General features: G+C 50.3%; 1 protein-coding gene across 3 annotated transcripts in view; it reads right to left on the reverse strand.

Moving 5' to 3' along the window:
- Positions 1 to 21,436, reverse strand: part of PGAP6 (post-GPI attachment to proteins 6) — a 1,624,027-nt gene that overhangs the window by 1,254,857 nt on the left and 347,734 nt on the right. For all 3 annotated transcript variants that reach the window (XM_069646777.1, XM_069646775.1, XM_069646776.1), the window contains exon 6: positions 2,612 to 2,982. In XM_069646777.1, the coding sequence (XP_069502878.1) occupies positions 2,612 to 2,982 (371 nt within the window). The remainder of the gene's footprint in view (positions 1 to 2,611; positions 2,983 to 21,436) is intronic.

A 21,436-nucleotide genomic window follows, 5' to 3' on the forward strand; every position in this document is an offset into this window, starting at 1 on the left:
CCAAGGGCGGCAATATGCACCAACGGTACAGTTTCGGAATACATCTACCCTACACGGGGGACTCGCAAATGGTGCCCTTTGTCACCTGTTCTGTTTGCTCTTGCCATGGAGCCACTGGCATGTCACATCCGGGAGCTGCATGCACACAGGGGAGCAACGGTGCGCACACATCGAGCAGTGATATCCCTGTATGCCGACGATGTCCTCTTGTTTGTTAAGCATCCTCGGCAAAACTTAAATCCTCTGACCCAAGAGGTGGTCAGGTTTGGCGAATTGTCAGGTCTCAGGATCAATTGGACTAAGTCAGAAGTCCTACCCCTTACCCCCTCAGTACAGCAGCTTGATGTGGGAGATGGTTTTCGATGGTGCCCGCAGGGGATACGCTATCTAGGAGTGAGGGTTTCCACCATGCCAGATGCCCTATACAGGGAGAATTACATACATACCCTAGAGGAATTGGAGCAGAGGGTGGAGGCCTGAATATTACTTCCTATATCCCAGGCGGCTCGCATTGCTTTGTCCAAGATGGTTCTCCTCCCTAAACTACTCTATATCTTTAATAACGTCCCGCTCTGGCTCCCGGCACGCTTTTGGGTTCGTGTTAGCAAATTAATGACAAAGATAGTCTGGGCCGGTAAGCAACCCAGGGTAGCGTACAATACTCTTGCTCGGCCTTATGACCTTGTTCTTATATTATCTCTCAGCACAGGCACAATACATTGCCGGTTGGTGCTCCCCGAGTCCTGATACCCTGCACAACCACTTAGCAGCAGCAATCACTTTCCCCAATGCACTTCTGGGGCTACTATGGGGCAAGAGGGGCCCCATCCCGAGGGGGGAGATCCAGCCTCTGGCAGTGAAATGTAAAGCCTGGGACAGAGTCTGCCAGTTGCTCGGGTCCACTTCCCGTTATCTGCCCTGTTTCCCGAATTACAATATAGTTGGGGTACCATTAACACATGAAAAATCCTTTAAAGAATTGTATTCGGGGTTGGGGGTGCAGACTCTTTATGACTTGGTCCATAACAATCAGATTGCGTCCTGGGAGGAACTTAAGTCCAGAGGAGTGCATAAGTCAGTGTCTTTACTTTATTACTTTAGGCTTCGGGGTACACTTAATAATATCTGGCCAGACTTTCTCCGAGCTCCTTCCCCTCACCCGGCCCTGAGCCTTATTATTCAGTCGCAATCATCTGGTAAGCTGGTGTCTACTATATACAAACTGATTAGGGGAGGGAGGGCGTGTGGTAATCGTAGGCATGAACATATATGGCACTCCGCCCTTGGAGCTTCTCTGAGTGAAACCCAATGGAGGGCAATTGGCAGGCAGACTTGCTATATATCCCTGAACTGCCGTTATAGACTAATTCAGTTCAAATTCATCCATCAGGTATACTACTCCCCCGCCGCCCTTAATAGGTTCTTCCCTGGGAAATCCTTTGTATGCAAGAGGTGTGGGTTCACAGACGCTGACTTTTTTCATGTCGCTTGGTCTTGTCCGCGCATTAGGCCCTACTGGTCTAACAGAGTCGGTAAAGAGTGCGATGCTGCCCTCGCCGCGTACTTACTCCCCAGAGTTTTGGTTGTTGGCTCTGATAGAAGATGGCACCTGTTTGGAAAAGAAACTGTTAAGTATGGCCTCTGTGTTGGCGAGGTATTTTATAGCTAGATTATGGGGAAGATCTAAACCGCCAACTGTTGCTAAGTGGTTGGAAATCATGTACACCACTGAGCAAAGAGAGACTGGATACATCTCCGCACTTCCTCCCTCTGGCCGCCCTCTTGACTATTGGCCTCCCCTGAGATGATACATGGCAGAAATGTCCTCAACGGCGCAATCTCCTGCCTCCTCCCCGGTCTATGCTCAATAATAAAAGCCTGTGGATGGCTGGCTGTCCATCTTGGACTCTGAGGGGGGCTGGAGTGAATGTTTTCTTCTCTTCCTGTGCACTATTGACAGTCTGGGGCTGTTTGTTCATGCTTACTACTGGTGTTTTTTTGTTTTGTTTTTTGTTCAGTGTCTGGGCTGGGTGTGTGGGTGGGGTTGAACTTGTCGACTGGAGGTAACCTTTCTGTTGTTGTTTGTTTGTTATTCGAATATTTAATAAAGAAAGATTTTTTTTAAAAAAAGGCTTAGTGCTTTAAGACCACTACAGTGAGGATGTGCGCAGTATAGAAGAACAACAACATCACAAATTACATTAATACAGGAAACACATTTACTAGACACACCACTTTTTAAACGGAGTAAACTGGGAGGTAGTGTGTTTGGAACAGAGTTGGCTTGCGAAGGAGTACCCAATTCGATAGCTAAGATGTATATGGATCCGAATCTATCCCAAAAACGAAAATACAACATGAATTACACACATTCTTGTTCTCTCTCCCTGGACTGCCTTTTCAAATCCTCAATCAACTTTAGGTATTAATTGAAATGTAATGGAAGACATGAGCAGATCTGCCATAGAATGAATAAAAGTAAAAAGTAAGGAAAAGGGAAGGAGGTAATAGAAAGCAAATGATTGCAAGGTGTAAAGATACAAATACATTGTCAAGGTACTAGTGATACATTAAACATTAAAAATGAAGTAAATATAAAGGGTAGTCTTGCCTTATTGAGCAGCAGACTGACAATGAATATTCCTCCGTTATCCATGCCAGAATTCAGTTTCAGAGGGATCACAATGGGGAACTCTGACGGGATGCTGACAAAAGGACCACTGACAGTGCGAAATCGGATAGATACCACGTCAAGATCTTCCCGGATGACGGGCAGGTTGCGCATACAGAAATTGTTCAAAGTCTCTGAGCGAGAGGCATTATAAAAGTGCTGGGCCCTGCCCGCTAGTGCAGTGGTGTTCAAGGCGGTTTCATTTGTTGATGGTTGGATGTTTTCCAAAAGAGCTGTTGTGTTCAGGGTCACATTCAGTTGGTGGAAGAAACTATAGAGCGTGCTAGAGCCAGCAGTAGATGGTTTGCATTCTATAAAAATTAAGCAAAACAACATTACCTATTATTGGTTTAAGAGTATTATGGAAAAATAAATCGAGCTCAGTGAATAAGGAAACCACAGCAATGGGGCATAATATCACAAACATTTTCTGTAATAAATGCAGGATGATTAATGATGGTGGCTATTAGCAAAACTTACCAAAATCATTAAATTAAGACCCGAGGTGGCAGCACCTTCAACCATTGGGAAGATGGAGACTACTATAGACCTATCATATAACAAAGTAACCTACTCTTAACATTTAACCTGTTCAGAAATTATTACTGATTTGGTCTGAATGTTTCAATATTAACTGACAGCACAACATCGTTTGACAATAAGTTTGATAGCATGTTGGCTCCTTCTGACTTTCCCATAGGAATAGACAATTCCATCAGTTTTATTCAAAACATACATTACCCCTTTCCAAATGCAATGTGAATGTATGAAGTTCTTGAACAATCCAATAATCAGATAAGGGAAAGAGCCTTTAAGGTAATTCCCACTTGGGGATGAGGGCAATAATACTGTGCAAAGGATGTTAACAAGAACATTATTTCAACAAAAGAAATATATTCGAAAGTAACTATGAATTGAACATTTCAGTTTTACGTGGTCCCTGGATTACTTGCTGTCAATTGTCATTGCTCAGAGTTCTTAATTTTCTTTGTGATAGTGTTATACGTAGTGAGGGGCACCGGTCCAATGACACCTTAAAAAACAGCAACTTTGTTTTGCTACTTTAACCCCTCAAAGTCACACTCCCTCTGAAAGGGTGGCCATAATAAGGGCGCAACATAGCAACCCATCTACCAACAGTGCAAATTACTCTTCAATCTGAGTGGGAAAGAGGAAGACAACTGTGATGAGAAAGATTAGATTAATGAAGATTATCAGTTAGTAACAGGGTATTATCTCGTCATCCCATCGTCCTTATTCCAGTCCTATATATAGTTAAGAATGCATTGGGCTTTGAACCCAACAGAATGCTGCCAACAAATGTTGCTAATTTGAGTACATGATGTGGCCTACATGATGTGGCCTGGAGCATCCTATTACAGAAAGATCCCAGTCCATCGACATGCCACATGAAAAAGAATGGAAGGCCTTGCAGACTTGCACAACAGATCTCCATCATCAAGACCTCTCTGGTATTGGTCTAAGAGGCAGCAAACCCAATAGTTGATTGCCCTAGATCTGTTAGGAATGCCTCCTCTTCATGGTCCCTATGGCAATGTTGGCGTCGGAGTCATCCTTATGGCTCTTAAACCTTCCCAAGATGGCAGAGAATGGCTCCTCACTTTCTTCACAGAGCCAACTCTCTAGTTGTACCACAAGATGGCAGCAATGAGCCCTCCTCGCAAAGAGACGCTCACAGCAATCGGAAGGCTGTTTATAAGCAGGAAAGGAGGCGAGAGCTGCACGTCGCCTTTCCTTCTGTTTCCTCCTCTGATATTGCCCTTGCTTTCCTGCTGGGTATTTCTGGCGGTTTCTCTCTTTTTCTCGCCCCTCTTAGGCAGCATTCCCTCCTTCCGGGTTTCTGCTCTCTCTGTCCTCCCTCAAATCTTTTGGCTTCTTCCCCCCGGCTGCCTCTGGCAGCCGCTTTCTTACCTCAGGCCTCCCGCAGCATTATCTCGCTCTCTATTGGCGTTTGCTTCTGATTTCACTGGGCTTTAGGCTCGCTCAATCTTGGAATTGACTGACTTCCGAGTCTCTCACCTGGATACTGCGCACCATGGATCTGCAAAGTTCACTTTCCACACGCTCCAACTCACCCAGGAAAGCAATTAGACCTGCACAGGGTTTTTTTTTTCCCTTACAAGGGTTTTTTCCCCTTTTTTGGGCTTGTCCCCAGGAGTTCCTCCGGAGCGCTTTTCTATTACCCCGGCTCAGGAGAAGCTTTCTGGACCTCAACCCACATACATCATTGTACCTCTCCGAGAATTCAAAGAAGAGCAGCCAAGTTCTTTACCTTATAGACTGCCAATATGTTTACTTACCATTGTGAGTTCCGGGTTGTTGAGATCTGACAAGCAAGCAACACCTACCCATTACCATGGATTAGATGCAGCAAGTTATGATTGCTCTTCAGGAACTTACTCAAGTCCAGCAACAAAGAATGAGAATGCTACTTCGCATCAAATGGTGACAGCAGGACCAGTCAGATAAGAGCTTCCTCCCCCCCCCCCCCCGCCTTTGTTTCAAGAAAATTTGATGGGAATCCAAAGAAACTAAAGGACTTTATCGAATCGTGTGGGGTACAATTTACCTTGAAGTCCTCCCTTTTCCCACCAGACCGCTCCAGGGTCAGTTATATGGTTTCCAACCTGAATGGGTGTGCATTGGCTTGGACTACTCCTCTGGTTGTCCCCAACAATCTGATTCTGGATTCTTATCCAGCCTTTCTCAACAGTCTCCAGTCTATGTTCAGTCGGCATGAACATACGATTTCAGCGCAAGAGAAACTGTTAGAAATTAAACAAGGGAACTTGCCTTTACCTCACTGGTAAGATAGCTCAGCGGGTTGAACGCTTGTTGCCGCGATTTGAGTACAATCTGCAGGTGGCAGGTTCGAATCCCGGCAAGGCCAACTCAGCCTTTCATCCTACCAAGGTGGATAAATGAGTACCAATTTCGGTTGGGTGATATTGTATGTAAATATGTGCTCTGTAAAGTGCTTTGGATTAAGGCACTATATAAATAAGGAACAAGTTACTTACCTGTAACTGTTGTTCTCCAGCATGGGTCTGGCATGGATTCACATGCTCATGAATATTCCCCGTCGTCAGGCTGGGAATCCTCGGTAAAGAAAAAACCAGTATCAGTTTCGTTTCTGATCTGTCTTTCGTAGTAATAACCAATCACTGGTCTCTGCGTCATACTGACCACAGCCAATGACTGCCCTCTACCTAAGCACCGCCTCTGGCAGCCATCTTCAGATTTGGAAGCACGTGAAGTGGCAGTATGACCAAGTGAAGAGCCGCAGAGGGGTAGGCGGGAGGGTTCGCATGTGAATCCATGCCAGACCCATGCTGGAGAACAACAGTTACAGGTAAGTAACTTGTTCCTTCTCCAGCATGGGGTCTGGCATGGATTCACATGCTCATGAATAAAGAATACATAGCAGTACACACATGCACAACCACGGGAGGTGGCAAAGGCTCAACATTAAGCAGTACAGCAAACTCAACATTAAGCATCTTACCTCCTCACCAGGCTCACCTCAGGCGAACAGGTTGCGCAGCACTGCTTCGCCGACCCTGGACTCCTCCCTGCAATCCCGATCGACGCAGTAGAATTTCGTGAAGGTGTGCGTCGACCTCCACGTAGCAGCCCTGCATATGTCCAGCAGGGGCACACCAGAAAGGAACGCCGTGGTAGCTGCGATCGCTCTGGTGGAATGGGCTCTCAGACGGCCAGGCAGCGGTCGGTTTGCCAACCGATGACAGTACATGATACAGCCGGAGAGCCATCTGGAAATGGAAGCCTTCGAGAGAGCCTTCCCCTGATTGACAGGTCCAAAGTTCACAAAGAGTTGTGACGTCTTCCGAAAACACTTCGTGCGGTCCACGTAGAACTTCAGCGCTCTAGCCACATCCAGCGAGTGCAAAGTCCTCTCAGCCGGCGACGAAGGCGACGGGAAGAACACAGGCAACACCAAGGGTTCGTTGAGATGGAAGTCCGACGGTACCTTGGGCATGAAGGAGGGGTGCGTCCTGAGCACTACCCTCGTGTCGTGAAAAGTCAAGTACGGGGCCTTGCAGGAAAGGGCCTGGATCTCTCCCACCCGTCGTGCGGAGGTGATGGCCACAAGAAACGCTGTTTTCCACGACAGAAACTTCAACGGGGCCGAGTGCAGAGGCTCGAACGGAGGTCCCATGAGCTTGGTCAGCACCACGTTGAGCTCCCACGCCGGGGCCGGCGCCTTCACCGGCGGGAACGATCTGAACAGTCCCTTCATGAACTCTTTCACCAGACGATGAGACCACAAGGACGTCCGGCCCGTGGTTCTGGTGTATCGGGAGATCGCAGCAAGATGAATCTTGATGGACGCGTGTGCCAGTCCAGCTTTGGCCAGCGTCAGCAGGTACGGCAGTACCTGGGGAGCCGTAATCCGTAGAGGGTTAATCTTCTGTGCGTGGCACCAGACAGAGAACCTCTTCCATTTGTGTCCGTAGCATTTAAGAGTCGAGGACGCCCTGGCCTTTGCAAGAACCTCTCTGCAGTCGGCCGGTATGTCGTATCCTCCAAACTCTAGCGCTGCAGGAGCCAGGCCTGCAAGTTCAGCGATTTCGGGTCGTGGTGGAGGATGGCGCCTCCTTCCCTGGAGAGTAGATCCGCGTCCACCGGCAGCTTGATTGGCGGGGACGCTGACAAGTCCAGAAGGTCCGGGAACCATATCTGCCTCGGCCACGCAGGTGCGACGAGGATCATCCTGCACCGTGACCTCTTGAGCTGGTTGACGAGCCGGATTAGCAGTGGCAAAGGAGGGAACGCGTAGAGGAACAGGCCCTCCCAGGGGAACGAGAAAGCATCTGTCATGATCTCTGCTTCCAAAAGGTCAGGGTTTTCCCAACTCCCTTGGAAGCAGATCCATAACCCAGGTTCCGAGTGCCAACCAGTCCCAATTGGGACCTTTTGGACCCAGTCCTGGCGCCAGTGGCACCAGGCTCATAAATATGCCCAGTCCCAGCGCTGGAAGCGCCGGGCTCATAATGCTTGGGTGGACTTACCTGCAGCAGACCATGCTGCTTACTTGCCTGCCAGTTGAGCCTCTGATCCCCTTCTGTTTGGAACTACTTTTCCTGTTGGGTGGGGCTGGAGCCACTCCCTAGATTCAGAACACTGGAACTCTTCTGGAAAGCAGGAACTCTTTTCTTACCTAGGCGTGGCTGTGGAAGGAGACACCGAAGCACTACAGGAGGCTATTTAAACCACACCCGGTGGATGAATCTTGCTTTGCGTTATTCTGCAACCTCTGCAGCAGAACGCTCATCGTGTCTTCTGCATCCGGTCCTGGGCCTAAGGAAAAAGGCTTACCATCCTGAATCCAGTCTTCAGCAACACCTATAAAGACAAGAAAGAACAGGTTAGCATTCCGGCATCTGAAAGGCAAAGGCTTACCATCCTGAATCCAGTCTTCAGCAACACCTATAAAGACAAGGAAGAACAGGTTAGCATTCCGGCATCTGAAAGGCAAAGGCTTACCTACTCTTTGTGCGCTCCGGAGGTCTTCACACTGCATTCCTGCATCTGAAAGACAAAAGCTTACCAACTCTTCGCACGCTCCGGAGGCCTTCGGCGCTGCATCCCGCATCTGAAAGACAAAACAAGGTGCGTTTAAGACATTGGGGAACTTTAATACTCACGTGCCATTACTCCTTTCCACATCTAATCCAGTGGGTATTCCGGCACCCTGCAGCCGCTCCGAACTCGTACCTGCAAAATAAAAAGACAGTTAGAGCGCATCGTGAAGCAGGCAACAAGCGCTTACTTACGTGCTTCCAGGCGCTTCTATTCATCACACGGGCTCCATCTTCAACTCACTTCAGCCCGTCATCCGCCATCGCCGGAACCCTGCAAAACAAGAGACATCATTACTAAAGACTTTACAGACATTTGAATGACTCGAAACTTACCGTTCGTGCAGTAAACGACGGACAGCAGTCCTCTGAAGTCAAGAGGCCTGCGCTACCTATCCAGTGAAGAAACTGGTTACAGCACCCTGCCCCGAGGCAGATGGAGAGCTCGGCATTCACTTACCTAAGGTGAGAGCGTTAACCTTTGGGGGTCTACAGGAGAGGAGAAGAGGAAAGAGATAGGGACACCCCAATAACCCCAGTTCATTAACCCCTTATTTTCTATCTGCAGACATCTTACTCTACACGTCAGGCATACAGTGCACAGAGGTCCAGCCCAAAGAGCCAACCGGGTGCTACACATCACCTTTGAAGATACGGTAGTCGCCCAGTCAAGACCGGCGCCTCTGCGAGAATCAGGTGAGCGTTACAGCATCGCCCATGCTCCTCGCCTGGGGAAACCTGCTGGCGAACCTCCGGCACTTGGAGTTCGTCGCCGTCGCGAACAGGCCGATCTGGGATGTGCCCCACCGTCGGAAGAGGCGATCCACTAGATCCTGCCGTAGTTCCCACTCGTGGCACGAGCGCAGCTCCCTGCTGAGTGAGTCGGCGATGGTGTTTTTTATCCCTGCCAGATGAAACGGCACCAGAAACATCCTTTGGGCGACGGCCCAATGCCACAGGTCCTGCGCCTCCTTGGACAGCGCTGGGGACCTGGTTCCGCCCTGTTTCCTGATGTAAAACATGGTGGTGGTGTTGTCGGTGAAGATCCTCACCACCTTGCCCTTGAGGGACGGAAGGAAGGACCTGAGGGCCCAGAACACTGCACGGAGCTCCAGGACGTTGATATGGAGGGACTTCTCCGTCGGGAGCCAAAGGCCTCTCGCGTGCAGATTTTCGGTGTGCGCTCCCCACCCTTCCAGGGAGGCATCCGTGGTCACTGTCTCCTGGTGGTCTGGGGTCTGGAAGTCCATGCCCGCCGTCAGATGCGCGCGGTTGCCCCACCACCGGACCGCTCGGCGGAAACTCTCGTCGAGTGTGATCCTCTCCTCGAAGCCGCCCGTCGTTTGGATCCAGCGCGTGTCCAGGAACTCCTGCAACGGGCGCATCCGGAGCCTGCACATGGGAATGAGGTAGATGCAAGAAGACATCATTCCGAGGAGGGACTTGATGGACCTCACCTTGGCCGCGTCGGAAACCAACATCCGCTGTACCTTGCCCAGGATGGACCTGGTCCTTTCCTCCGACGGGGAGGCCAGAAGGGACACTGTGTCGAGCTTCGCTCCCAGAAACAGTGCGTTTTGCGTGGGTACCAGGTGGGACTTGGCGTAGTTCACGGAGAATCCCAGGTCCGTGAGAAGTTGGACGGTCCTTGCCGTGTGCTCCACGGCGAGCTCCCTCGTCTTGGCTCGGATGAGCCAGTTGTCCAGGTAGGGGTAGACGTGGATCCCCTCGCGGCGCAGCTGCGCCGCCACCGGTGCAAGGCACTTGGTGAATACCATGGGTGCCGACCGTAGTCCGAAGGGGAGGGCTTTGAACTGGTAGTGACGCCCTTGGACCACGAACCTGAGGAATTTTCGGTGCCCCTTTAGGATGGGAATATGGAAGTAGGCTTCCTCCAAATCCAACGACGACAGGAAGTCTCCTTCCTCCAGCTGCCCCAGGACGTGCTGGAGGGTGACCATCCGGAACTTCTGCGCCTTGATGAACTTGTTCAGACGTCGCAGGTCTAGGATGGGGCGCCATCCTCCCGTCTTCTTCTTCACGAGGAAGTATCTCGAGTAAACTCCGGAGCCCCGAAGCCTCTTTGGGACGAGTTCGATGGCGCCCTTCCTGAGCATCGCCTTTACCTCCAGGAGAAGCTGAGGGACGTGAAGCTCTTTCCTGGCCACGGGGGGGACGTGCGGGCACCTTCTTTGAAACTCGAGCGCGTGGCCCCGGGCTAAGGCGTCCAGCACCCAACGGTCGGTGGAGATGGACTCCCACACGCTGACGAAGCTCGCCAGCCGGCCTCCCACCGGGGTGCTTCGGTGGGGGCCCGACCCCACGGCCGGTTCAATCCTGTTTCGACGAGGCTTTGCCGCCTTGACCTCCTTGGCGACGATGGCGGGGTCCGCCAGACTTGCCTCGTCCTCTGTAGGCCTCCTGAGACGACGAGCGGGCCGCTTGACGGTAGGTGGAGAAACCGCCGCCGGAACCTTTGGAGGCGCCCTTGCCTCCGCTGCTCGGAAAGGGCGTCCGTCGTTGCTGCAGAACCCCAAGGGCCCGGGCCGTCTCAGTGTCCGCTTTAATGGCCTGAAGGGAATCGTCCACTGTTTTCCCAAACAGGTTGTTCCCATCGAACGGCATGTCCAGGACTCTGGTCTGTACGTCTTGACGGAAGTCCGTAGCCTTGAGCCATCCACGCCGCCTAAGGCACACGCCGTTGCCCAACTGGCGAAACCCAGTGTCGGCGATGTCCGTCGCAATAGTGATGGCGTGGTCCGACGCCACCTCGCCTTCCTGTAGGATCTCCAGGGCATCCGCCCTCTTGTCGTCCGGTAGGAAGTCCAGCAGGGGAGCCAGTTTGTACCATAGCTCCCTGTCGTAGCGGGCCACGATAGCCAAGGCGTTGGCCGCTTTAATCGTCGTCGCTGCAGACGAGATGACCCTGCGTCCCATAGCGTCCAATTTCTTTCCCTTGCCGTCCGGTGGGGAAGTCGATGTGGAGGCCGCACCCCCCCACTTTCTTCCTGGCCGCCGCGGAGACGACGGAGTCCGGGGTAGGCTGCGCCCGGAGGCACAGGGGGGCCGCGTCCGGGACCCGGTACTTCTTCTCGTACCGGTCTCTTCTAGCTGGCGTCGTGGAAGGGTTCTTGAGGAGGGCGAGGCCCTCATCCCAAATGTCGTCCAGTAGAGGCACCGCGAGGACCGTCTTCCTCTTGGCCTCGCGCCGTTGATAAAGGAATCATTCCTTTTTCTTTTCCTCAGGGCAGAGTTGGAAAAGCTCGGATGCCCTGGCGATCATGGATTGGAACGATCCAATCTCATCGGGCGGAGAAGCCCTGGTGGGAGGTGACGACGGTAGATCCTCGTCGTATACCTCGTCGTCCGCACCCGTCGCTGCCGTGTCAGTCCCCGTATCATCCCCTCGGGTGGACGGGGAGGAGGGCTGGACGGGGCGCGACGGCTGAAAAGGAGGTGGAGGGTGAATCCTCCTTTTCTTGGGCGGGGGAGCACCAGAAGGTCCCGGTTCAGGATCCCCCGACGGGAGAGGTTCCTCCGTCGGCAACGGTAGTCTTGTCCTTATCTCTGAACATAAGAACTGTATAGCCAACAAAATGGCCGCCGAGTTGTCATGCGGCGCTGGCAGAGGGGAATCCGACGGGCGATCAGGGGCCCCTTCGGCACCCTCGACGATGTCGTCGTCACCTGCGTCGGGATGCATCCCGACGGGCCGGTCTTCTTCCACGCCGAGGCCGTGGCTTAAGACCTCAATCTGCTCTTCCTCCGAGGTTGAGGCCGAATCTACGACGACACCCTGCCCCCCCTTTTTCTTCCCCGCCGGGGATTTCACGGGGGTCCTATCGATGGGCACAAAAGAGGACTCCCTCCGAGGTGGCAGGGAGACTCTGAGCCCCGAGGTCGCCACCCCTGGTGTAGCCTCCACAGGCTGAGCCAGGGCCGCCGCGACAGTATCGATAGAGGGCTTGGCCGGATGGATTAAGGCCTTCACCACCTTAGGTGCGCTCACCGCCTTATCCTTGAGGGGGGGGGACACTGCCTCGCTCCCCCTCCGATGGAGCCTTCGAGCTCGACCGGGGCCTCTCCAGGAGCTTCGCCGGGTGCTCGCCCTTCCTCTTACCCGACCCAGAGCGTTGGCTCGTGACTGAAGGTGCCGGGGAGGGTGCGCCCTGCCTAGCGCCCGTAGAGCCCGACCGTTCGGCGCTCCCGGTGCCAGCGGACTCGCGGTGCTTGGCCTTGTGTTGGACCCCCGTCGCCGGGGCGTCCTCAAAGGTCTTAGAAGACCGCTCGGATTTCTTCCTCTTCTTCTCGCCTGACGGGCTCTTCCCTTCCAGCCAGTTGGCGAGACGTTGATGGCGGTCCTTCATGGTCCGCTCCGACATATTGCCGCAAAACGCACAGTCCTTCTCCGCGTGCGTCTTGTCCTCATGTAAGCAGTAGAGACAAAAGGAGTGTTCGTCCTCCTTAAAGACGTTCTGCAGCTGGCATCCAGGGCAGATCCTGAACAGCTTTCCGGGCGTCGAGCTTCCCTTCTTCTGGGCCATGTCCGGGCCTGAGAAACTTCTGGAGTCCTCCAAAAGCGTAGCTCGATGAAATCTTCACCCTTGAGGGGCGCAGACGAATCCGACACGGGTCCCCGTTGATCGGATGGAGAGTCGGTGGAGCTTGAGGCTCTTTTGACCGAAAAAACGAAGTTTTTGAGAAAAAACGTGAAAAAATAGCACTAACGCTCGAGAGCAATAGCACGAGGATCCCAACACATGAACGTGCGGTAAAAATCTGAAGATGGCTGCCAGAGGCGGTGCTTAGGTAGAGGGCAGTCATCGGCTGTGGTCAGTATGACGCAGAGACCAGTGATTGGTTACTACTACGAAAGACAGATCAGAAACGAAACTGATACTGGTTTTTTCTTTACCGAGGATTCCCAGCCTGACGACGGGGAATATTCATGAGCATGTGAATCCATGCCAGACCCCATGCTGGAGAAACACATTATCATTATATTGACTTACATCACAGAATTCAAATCATTGGCAGCAAAGACAACCTGGCCTGACAACGCCTTTACAACACTATTCCACAGGGGCCTCTCTGAAGATCTCAAGGATGAGATATCAAGGGTTCCCAGACCCCCAAACTTAAAAGAGATGATCACACTTGTCTTACAGGTGGATTTCCGCCTTCAGCAGAGATTGGCAGAAAGGCGTAAGGGTCGACCATTTTGTTCTTCTGAGTTCTTCCGCCCTCCATCCATCGAAGAACCTATGCAAATAGGTACTGCTCGGGTGCCTTTAACCCCTGAAGAAAGGAATAGACGCAGGACGTTAGGACTATGCATGTAGTGTGGCTCAGAGAAGCACATTCTGAAGAACTGTGCAATCGCTCCTCGTCAGACGGGAAACGCAAAACCCTGTTCCTAATGGGAACTGCGGATTAGGGATAAACCACATGTTCCCAGATACACATACCAGATGGGGCTATCATGATGGTTCTTAAAGTGGACCTACACGTTCAGGATTCAGTTCTTTACAATGTCCCAGCCCTGATAGACTGCAGGGCGGGAGGAAACTATATTGACGATACCTGGGCCAAAGATCACCAAATCTCACAAAAGCCTACTGCTATACCTATACAAGTAGAAGGAGTGGATGGAACTCCTCTATCCTCAGGACCCATCGTGGAGAGGACGACTGATTTAACCGTGGAAATATCCTCACATGTGAAGACATTAACCTTTGACATCATCAAGGCTGCTTACTACCCTATCATACTAGGAATACCATGGCTCCGTCGTCACAATCCCTTCATCAACTTGACAGCCGGGACCATGTTCTTAGGATTCGAGCACTGTCTCACACATTGTCTGCGAGAGGGCACTATCGGATTCCATACCAAAGATCAATGAGAGCCCAAGCAGACTGTGTTTTACCTGTCCCTTCTGCCAGACCAATACCAGAAATACCATCAGGTTTTTTCAGAGGAAGAATACAAAGAATTACCACCTCAGGCCCGAGGACTGTATTATTTAAATCCTGCCTGACAAGCAGGTTCCTTTAAGCAGAATGTATACCCTTTCTGAACCAGAGAAGGATGCTCTCAGATAAAACTTGCAGACTAACCTACAAAATGGCTTGATCACTGAATCCAAATCCCCAGCTGGAGTCTCATTGTTTTTTATACCTAAGAAAGGGACTAAAGAATTGAGGCCCTGTATAGACTACTGAGGTTTATATCAGATCACTCTTGAGGCCAAATATTCCCCTCCTTTGATCCGAGACATCCTGGAGGCAGTTAGGGGGGCCTCAATCTCAGGGGAGCATAGAATGGCTCCTCACTTTCTTCACAAAGTCAACTCTCTAGTTGTTCGACAAGATGGCAGCAATGAGCCCTCCTCAGAAAAAGACACGCACGCACAGCAATCGGAAGGCTGTTTCCAAGCAGGAAAGGAGGTGAGAGTTGCGCGTCGCTTCGTTCCATTTTGACCAAGCACTGACACAGGTTTTCTCTCTGCCCCTTGCTATTAGTCGCTCTTGCCTTTCTCCTTCTGTTTCCTCCATTCATACTGCCCTTGCTTTCCTGTCGGGCATTTCTGGCGGTTTCTCTTCTCTCGCCCCTATTAGGCGGCAATTTGTTTGCCTGCTTCGCCCATGCAGCCGCTTTCTTACCTCCCGGCTCCCGCAGCATTATCTCGCTCTCTATTGGTGAATGCTCCACATTTCGCGGGGCTTTATGTTACGCTCACCTGGTATCCACGGGGGCGCCACACGATACTGGATGGAGGTCTAAGCGCTATCCGAGACCCCTCTGTGCTTGGTTATGTGCCAGACGTTGGGTAGTGCCTATAACAGGAGAATGGAGGGTTAAGATACTGGTTCTGTGATGGGTGGACTCCCACCTCCCTCTGATCCAAATCCCCTCCCTTGGGGTTATTGCTCACCTTAGGTTTTTGTGCGTTGAACTATCCGTCCTGCGTCTCTGTGCAGAGGTGTGTGGTTGCTGCGGGCATTCCGTGGACCTAGTTGCTTCACTGGTCCGTGTGCCCTTATGTCGGGTCCAGACCGGATGTGACTCCGACTCTGCTGTCTTCCAGGCGAGTTATGTCTTTTCTATCTTTATTCTGTCTCTTTCTTTCCCTCCGTTTTCTCGGTCTTCTCTGCGTCTTGCTCCACTACGCTGTTCCCTAACAATGTCTCTTTTTGTTTTCACAGGGGTGGTTGCGATCTCTGAGTTGCCGCGCCGATGGTGGAGACCACAGTGAGTTATTCATGCGCGGAGCGCTGCGCTGTTTATTGGCGTTAATTTCTGACCTGTGTTCTCTTCCCGTCTTTGTACAGGTTGCAGTGATGTTCCGGAGTGATGAGCGATCGAAGCGCTGCTTGCCCAGGTAAGTGCTTTGTTAATGCTGACCTTGTTCCTTCTCCCTTGCAGGTTGCGGTGAAACCCGGAGATGGGCGAGATAAGAGAAGCGCAGGGTGCTGCCAGGACTCGCTGCTTGCCCAGGTAAGAATTGTTATTAATGCTGTCCTTGTTTCTTTACCTTTGCAGGTTGCGGCGAACTCTGGAGATGGGCGAGGTAATCGAAGCGCAGGATGGATTCAAGACTGGTTACTTCACAGGTAAGTGTTCTTGCTCGCTAATGCTGTTCTTGTTCTTCCAGGTTATTATGGAATCCAGATCTAGGGGCTTCAGGATCGGGCCGCCGGAGAAGCAGATGAGCAGGAGCTGGACATGGTGAGCGTTACGCTGCAGGAGTGCAGAATAACGCGAAGCGTGTTCTGCTGTTTGGGTGTTGTTTAAATAGCCAAGGTAAACTAGTTCCAGGCCAACTAGTTCCAGGCCCAGCCACACCCAAAACACTAGACCCCATGGCTTGGTTCTAAAGAACTGAGCTGTGTAATAGGCCTCCATGGTGGATTAAGGTCCAAAACTGGTATTGCTTTATTCTTGATAATGAGCCTGGCGCCAAAGGCGCCAGGACTGACTCCATGTAGGTTTCAGATGGAGTTTTAAGTCCCTTGGGGCCAGTGTGAAAGGCTTTAGCCCCACTGCCGCCAGGGGGCTGTTATACCGGAGGGGGTCCGGGACATGGATAGTGACACTTTACGCTCGTACAGTCTTGGAATCAACTGACTTCTGTGTCTCTCACCTGGATACTGCGCACCACGGTTTGCAAACTTCCCTTTCCTGCGCTCCAAAAGACCTGCACTGGGTTTTTTCACTTGCAAGGGTTTTTCCCCCCTTTTTTGTGCTTGGCCCTAGGAGTTACTCCTGAGCTCTTTTCTGTTACCTGGGCTCAGGAGAAGCTTTCTGGGCCTCGACCCACATACATCTGTGTACCTGTCTGAGAATTGAAAGAAGAGCAGGCAAGTTCTTTACCTTATAGATTGCCAATATATTTGCTTACCATTTTGAGTTCCGGGTTGTCGAGATCTGAAACAGTCTATAGTAGGGAAAGAGAAACTTAATTATCTCGCAAGACTAGTCTCTATCTCTCTCGCTCTCTCCCTAATACACACACTAAGAGTCATAGCGGTGGGTTGTACATTTAATTGAATGTGTTTGTATATAACAGATTCTGTGATGCGTTTATACTCTGTTGTCAGCTTCCTTGAATTCACTTTGCTCTTTTTTTCCTCTTTAAATTTAAAAGAAAATATATCTTATGTGTGGATGGGGGAGTGAGTGGTTGGGGGCAACATAAGATTTAAGTAGCAAAATATAGAGGGGAAAAAGACATTGTTGAAAAATAAATCCACGAGGAAAGTGAAATCGAGAAAACAGACAGCGAAAATAACACATACAACAAACATGGACTAATCGCTACTAGTAGAGAATAGCTTTTGCAAACGGCATCCCCGGGCTTTAGATAAAGAAGAACCACAGTCCCTACATCCAATGGATGAATGGACCCATCCTCCCTCAAACAATGAGGCACAATAACTTACTGTTCCATATGGAAGAAGTAATACTCTGTGGTCAATAACAAAAAAGAGAGTTGTAAACAAAAGCCCATGGGAGAAAACTGAAGATCCAGCATCTTCCCCAGACGAACAAGTTACTTACCCCTGGTAACGTCTTTCGACTGGATGTTCCTTCAAGCGTATTCCTCATTTTAGATCTTCGATTCCAGCTTCAGCTGCTTCTGAAAGAAAATGTTCTTCTTGGCAGAGGGTGCTGTGCGTCGAAACGGTCGACTCGATGTCCCTCGAGGGCCTCCATCTCAGTTGACGTCACCGTCGAGTACATATACCACGCGCATTGCCCATTGGCTTCCATTCTGTTTTTTTCGCCACCCATATGCATAATTACTGCCATTGAAAAGTGCCTTTAATTAATCAGACCTTAAAAGAGCGTAAAGTCTAAAGCTTGGAAATTCTACAGTGGGGTAGGTTGGGAGGACGATGAGGAATATGTGGGAGGAACATCCAGTCGAAAGAACGTTACCAGGGGTAAGTAACTTGTTCATCAAATGGATTGTGCCCTCCCACGTATTCCTCATCTTATGAAAGACTCCCAAAGCAGTATTAAGTTCTTTTGGAGGAGGGAGTAAGAATTTGAGAGTTATGGTTTGTCAAGAATGGAGCATAGAACTGCCTTCCCAAATCTTCCCTCATTGTTAGAGGTGTCTAAACAAAAATGTTGTGTGGATGGTGGAGTAGGTAGCTGCCTTGCAGATATCCCTTATTGGAACTCCCCTCTGAAGGGCAGAGGATGTTGCCATGCCCCTAATGGAATGAGCTCTTAAGCCTTCTGGGGGATATTTTCCCAGTTAGCCTGTAGCACTCGAAATAGCTAGTATGATCCATCTGGATAGAGTTTGTTTGGTAACTGACAGATCTAGTTTGTGTTGTATAAACAATGAAAAGTTGGTCATGCGGTTGCAACTTTGATATTCTTGAAAAATAAAAGCTTAGAGCTCTCCTTGGATCGAGTCTATGAAGTCTTTCCTTTGCCAGGATGAGGTGGAGGATAGAAGGCTGCAAAACACAATTTTCTGCGCTAACTGGTAATCTGATACAATCTTAGGTAGAAAAGAGGGTTTGACCCTAAGGACAACCGTATCCTTGCAAAAGGTGGTAAACAGAGGTTTACAGGATAAGGCCTGCAAGTCACTCACCCTGCGGATTGATGTTATCGCTAATAACAAAATAGTTTTCTAAGTTGGCAACCTTAATGGGCAGGGATGCAGTGGCTCGAAAGGAGCACACGTCAAAAACTTTCAAACCAAATTAAGGTCCCAAGTTGGGACTTGGAAAGGTGTAGGAGGTAACACATTTGTGAGTCCTTTAAGAAATGTTGTTATTAAGGGTATTTTGAAGTAGGATACCTCCTCTGAGGTGTGCTTGAATATGGAAAGCACAGCTAGATAAGGAACACATTACTTACCTGTAACTATTGTTCTCCAGAATGGGTCTGTCATGCATTCACATGCTCATGAATATTCCCAGTCGTCAGGCTGGGAATCCTCATCCTCGTCGCTAGGCTGGGAATCCTCAGTTAAAGAAAAAACAGTTTTGCTTTTACTTACAAACTCTATTTCTCCTTTAAACCAATCACTGTTCTCTGGGTCATACTGCCTCCATCCAATGACAGCCCTCTCCCTAAACCCCTACACTGGTAGCCATCTTCAGATTTGGAAAGCATGTAAAGTGGCAGTATGACCAGAGGGGATGGCCGGAGGGTTGCATGTGAATCCATGCCACACCCATGCTGGAGAACAATAGTTACAGGTAAGTAATTTGTTCCTTTTCCAGCACGGGGTCTGGCATGGATTATACATGCTCATGAATAATGAATGCATAGCAGTACAACATTACACACCACAGGAGGTGGCAAGGCTCAACAGAAGCAATTAACTCTTACCTCCAGAACAGACCCACTTCAAACAAACAGGTTGCGCAGCACTGCTTGGCCGACTATGGACTCCTCCCTGGAATCCCGGTTGACGCATTAGAACCTTGTGAAAGTGTGCGTGGACACCAGACAGGAACGCTGTTGTCACAGCGATCGTTCTGGTGGAGTGGGCTCTTAGACGGCTGGGCAGCGGTCAGTTCGCCAACCGATCACAATTCATGATGCAGCCGGAGAGCCACCTTGAAATGGAAACCTTGGACAAGGCCCTCCCATGGTTTACAGAACCAAGGTTCACGAACAGTTGTGAAGTCTTCAGAAAACCTTTTGTGCGTGCGTCACGTAGAATTTCAATGCACAAGCAAAGTCCAGCGAGTGCAAGGCCCTTTCAGTCTGTGACAAAGGTTTCGGGAAAAACACAGGCAGCACCAAAGGCTCATTGAAGTGGAATTCCGACAGAACCTTCGGCATGAAAGAAGGGTGCGTCTGCAGCATCACCCTCGACTCGTGAAAAGTCAGGTATGGTTGCTTGCAGGATAGAGCTGGATCTCACCTACCCTCCTGGCAGTGGTGATGGCCTCAAGAAAATCTGAGAGGGGCCTGATGCATCGGCTCGAAGGGGGCCCCCATGAGCCTTGTCAGAACCACGTTGAGTTCCCACACTGTGGCAGGCGCATTTACCGGCAGGAAAGATCAAAAAAGTCCTTTGAGGAACTCCATGATGAGTCGTGAGACCACAGTGACGATTGTTAGGCAGGATTATATGCAGTGACGCTGTGGGAGACTACACCAATCTTGTCCTCGTGGTATTAGGTAACCCACTTATTGGTACAGGTCTGTACTACACAAGTTGGTAGAGTGACTGAGCAGCCAGACTTATCTCAAGAGGCTTACATGTAAGCTGTAGCATCAAAATCCACACATACAAGTATCCAAATAACACTTACACTCAAGGTTTTCTAGTGACCTGGGGATAAGAGGGAGGACGTCAGGAGAACTCCTGTGGCAGCAATTTGGAGGTGGTCAGCAGCTACAGGCTCTTTTCCGATCAGCGGCACTACGCGGTTTCAGTGCACGGTAAACAGCACCACCGCGGATCTTGGATACCAGTTGGGCTTCCTTCACTCCTTGAGTCCTGCACTCTCGTGAGGGGACTCGAGCTCTGGTCGTCCTGCTTCTGGAGGGTCCTTAGGAGACTCCTGGAGCTTCTAGCCAGATTGCAGATGTTGCACTCGACTACAGATGTCGCGACTTCTGGCACTTAGTTGCTGCAGCAGCAACGAAGTACAGCCAGTCGGAGACGATGGTCCAGTGGAGTTTGTCTCTGGGTTAGTTGGTCCAACTAATCCAAGGGAAGAAGTCGTCCCTTCCGGAGCTTCTCTTGTCGATCAGAAAAAGGAGTTTCAGCACAGCAGCTGGGCTTCACCGAGCAATTTAAAGGTCCAGGAGGATCCAGCAAGCTTCGTTCAGTTTCTTCGTTGGGTGTTCTTCCCAGTGGTCGACTCTGCCTCTAGTGCCAAAACCCTCACCTTTTAAGCAGGTTTCTCCCATTCATGAACAGCCTAGGCTGTCAATCACACAAGAACCGCCAGCCAGCCAATCAGGACTGGTTGCATTCAGGCATTCCTAGAGACAAAGGACAGGGGAGTATTGGGAACTCTGTCACTTCCTGCCCTTTCAAAGGCAAAACGAACAAATGGCTCAAACCTGGCTTGGCATGCAGAGTAAAACCCAAGACAGACCTCACAAACAGAAAATGGTGAAAACAAGAAGACTGGGGCGATTTTGACAAAATGGTCAGCCATCGGTGCTCTACTGCTGCTGAGGATTCAGCCTGCGGTAGAAAAGCACAATGGTAGGAAAATTAAACCACTGCCACCAGCCATTTAAAGTGGTGAGGGTAACATAAAAAATGTTACATGAGAGAGTAGGATAAAGGGCTACTAAGTAACCCCCTCCCAGCACTCCACATAAAATGGTATGTGCTGGACCTACAAAGAGAAAAGGTAAGTAAAGTCAATTTCACTTTACTATTCTTGGGAACGGTAGTTCACCCAAAAAAAGGAATTTAAACCTTGTGAAAAATCTAAAGGATTTCTCTGTGACACTGCCCTAAAGGTGCTGTGTGTCACCATACAAAAAAGTAGATGCCTATGGTGTTTGTCAGACTCCAAAAACAAAGGGAACACATAATCCAAATCAGGTCAAAACACATGAGAAAAAGGTCCCACGCACTCCAGGGTTAAAATTAAAAAGTCCTAAAGTCCAGCAAAAGAGCTGGGGGTCTCTA

This window comes from Ambystoma mexicanum, chromosome 2q, assembly GCF_040938575.1.
Source record: "Ambystoma mexicanum isolate Mex_15411 chromosome 2q, UKY_AmexF1_1, whole genome shotgun sequence".
Lineage (NCBI taxonomy): Eukaryota > Metazoa > Chordata > Amphibia > Caudata > Ambystomatidae > Ambystoma > Ambystoma mexicanum.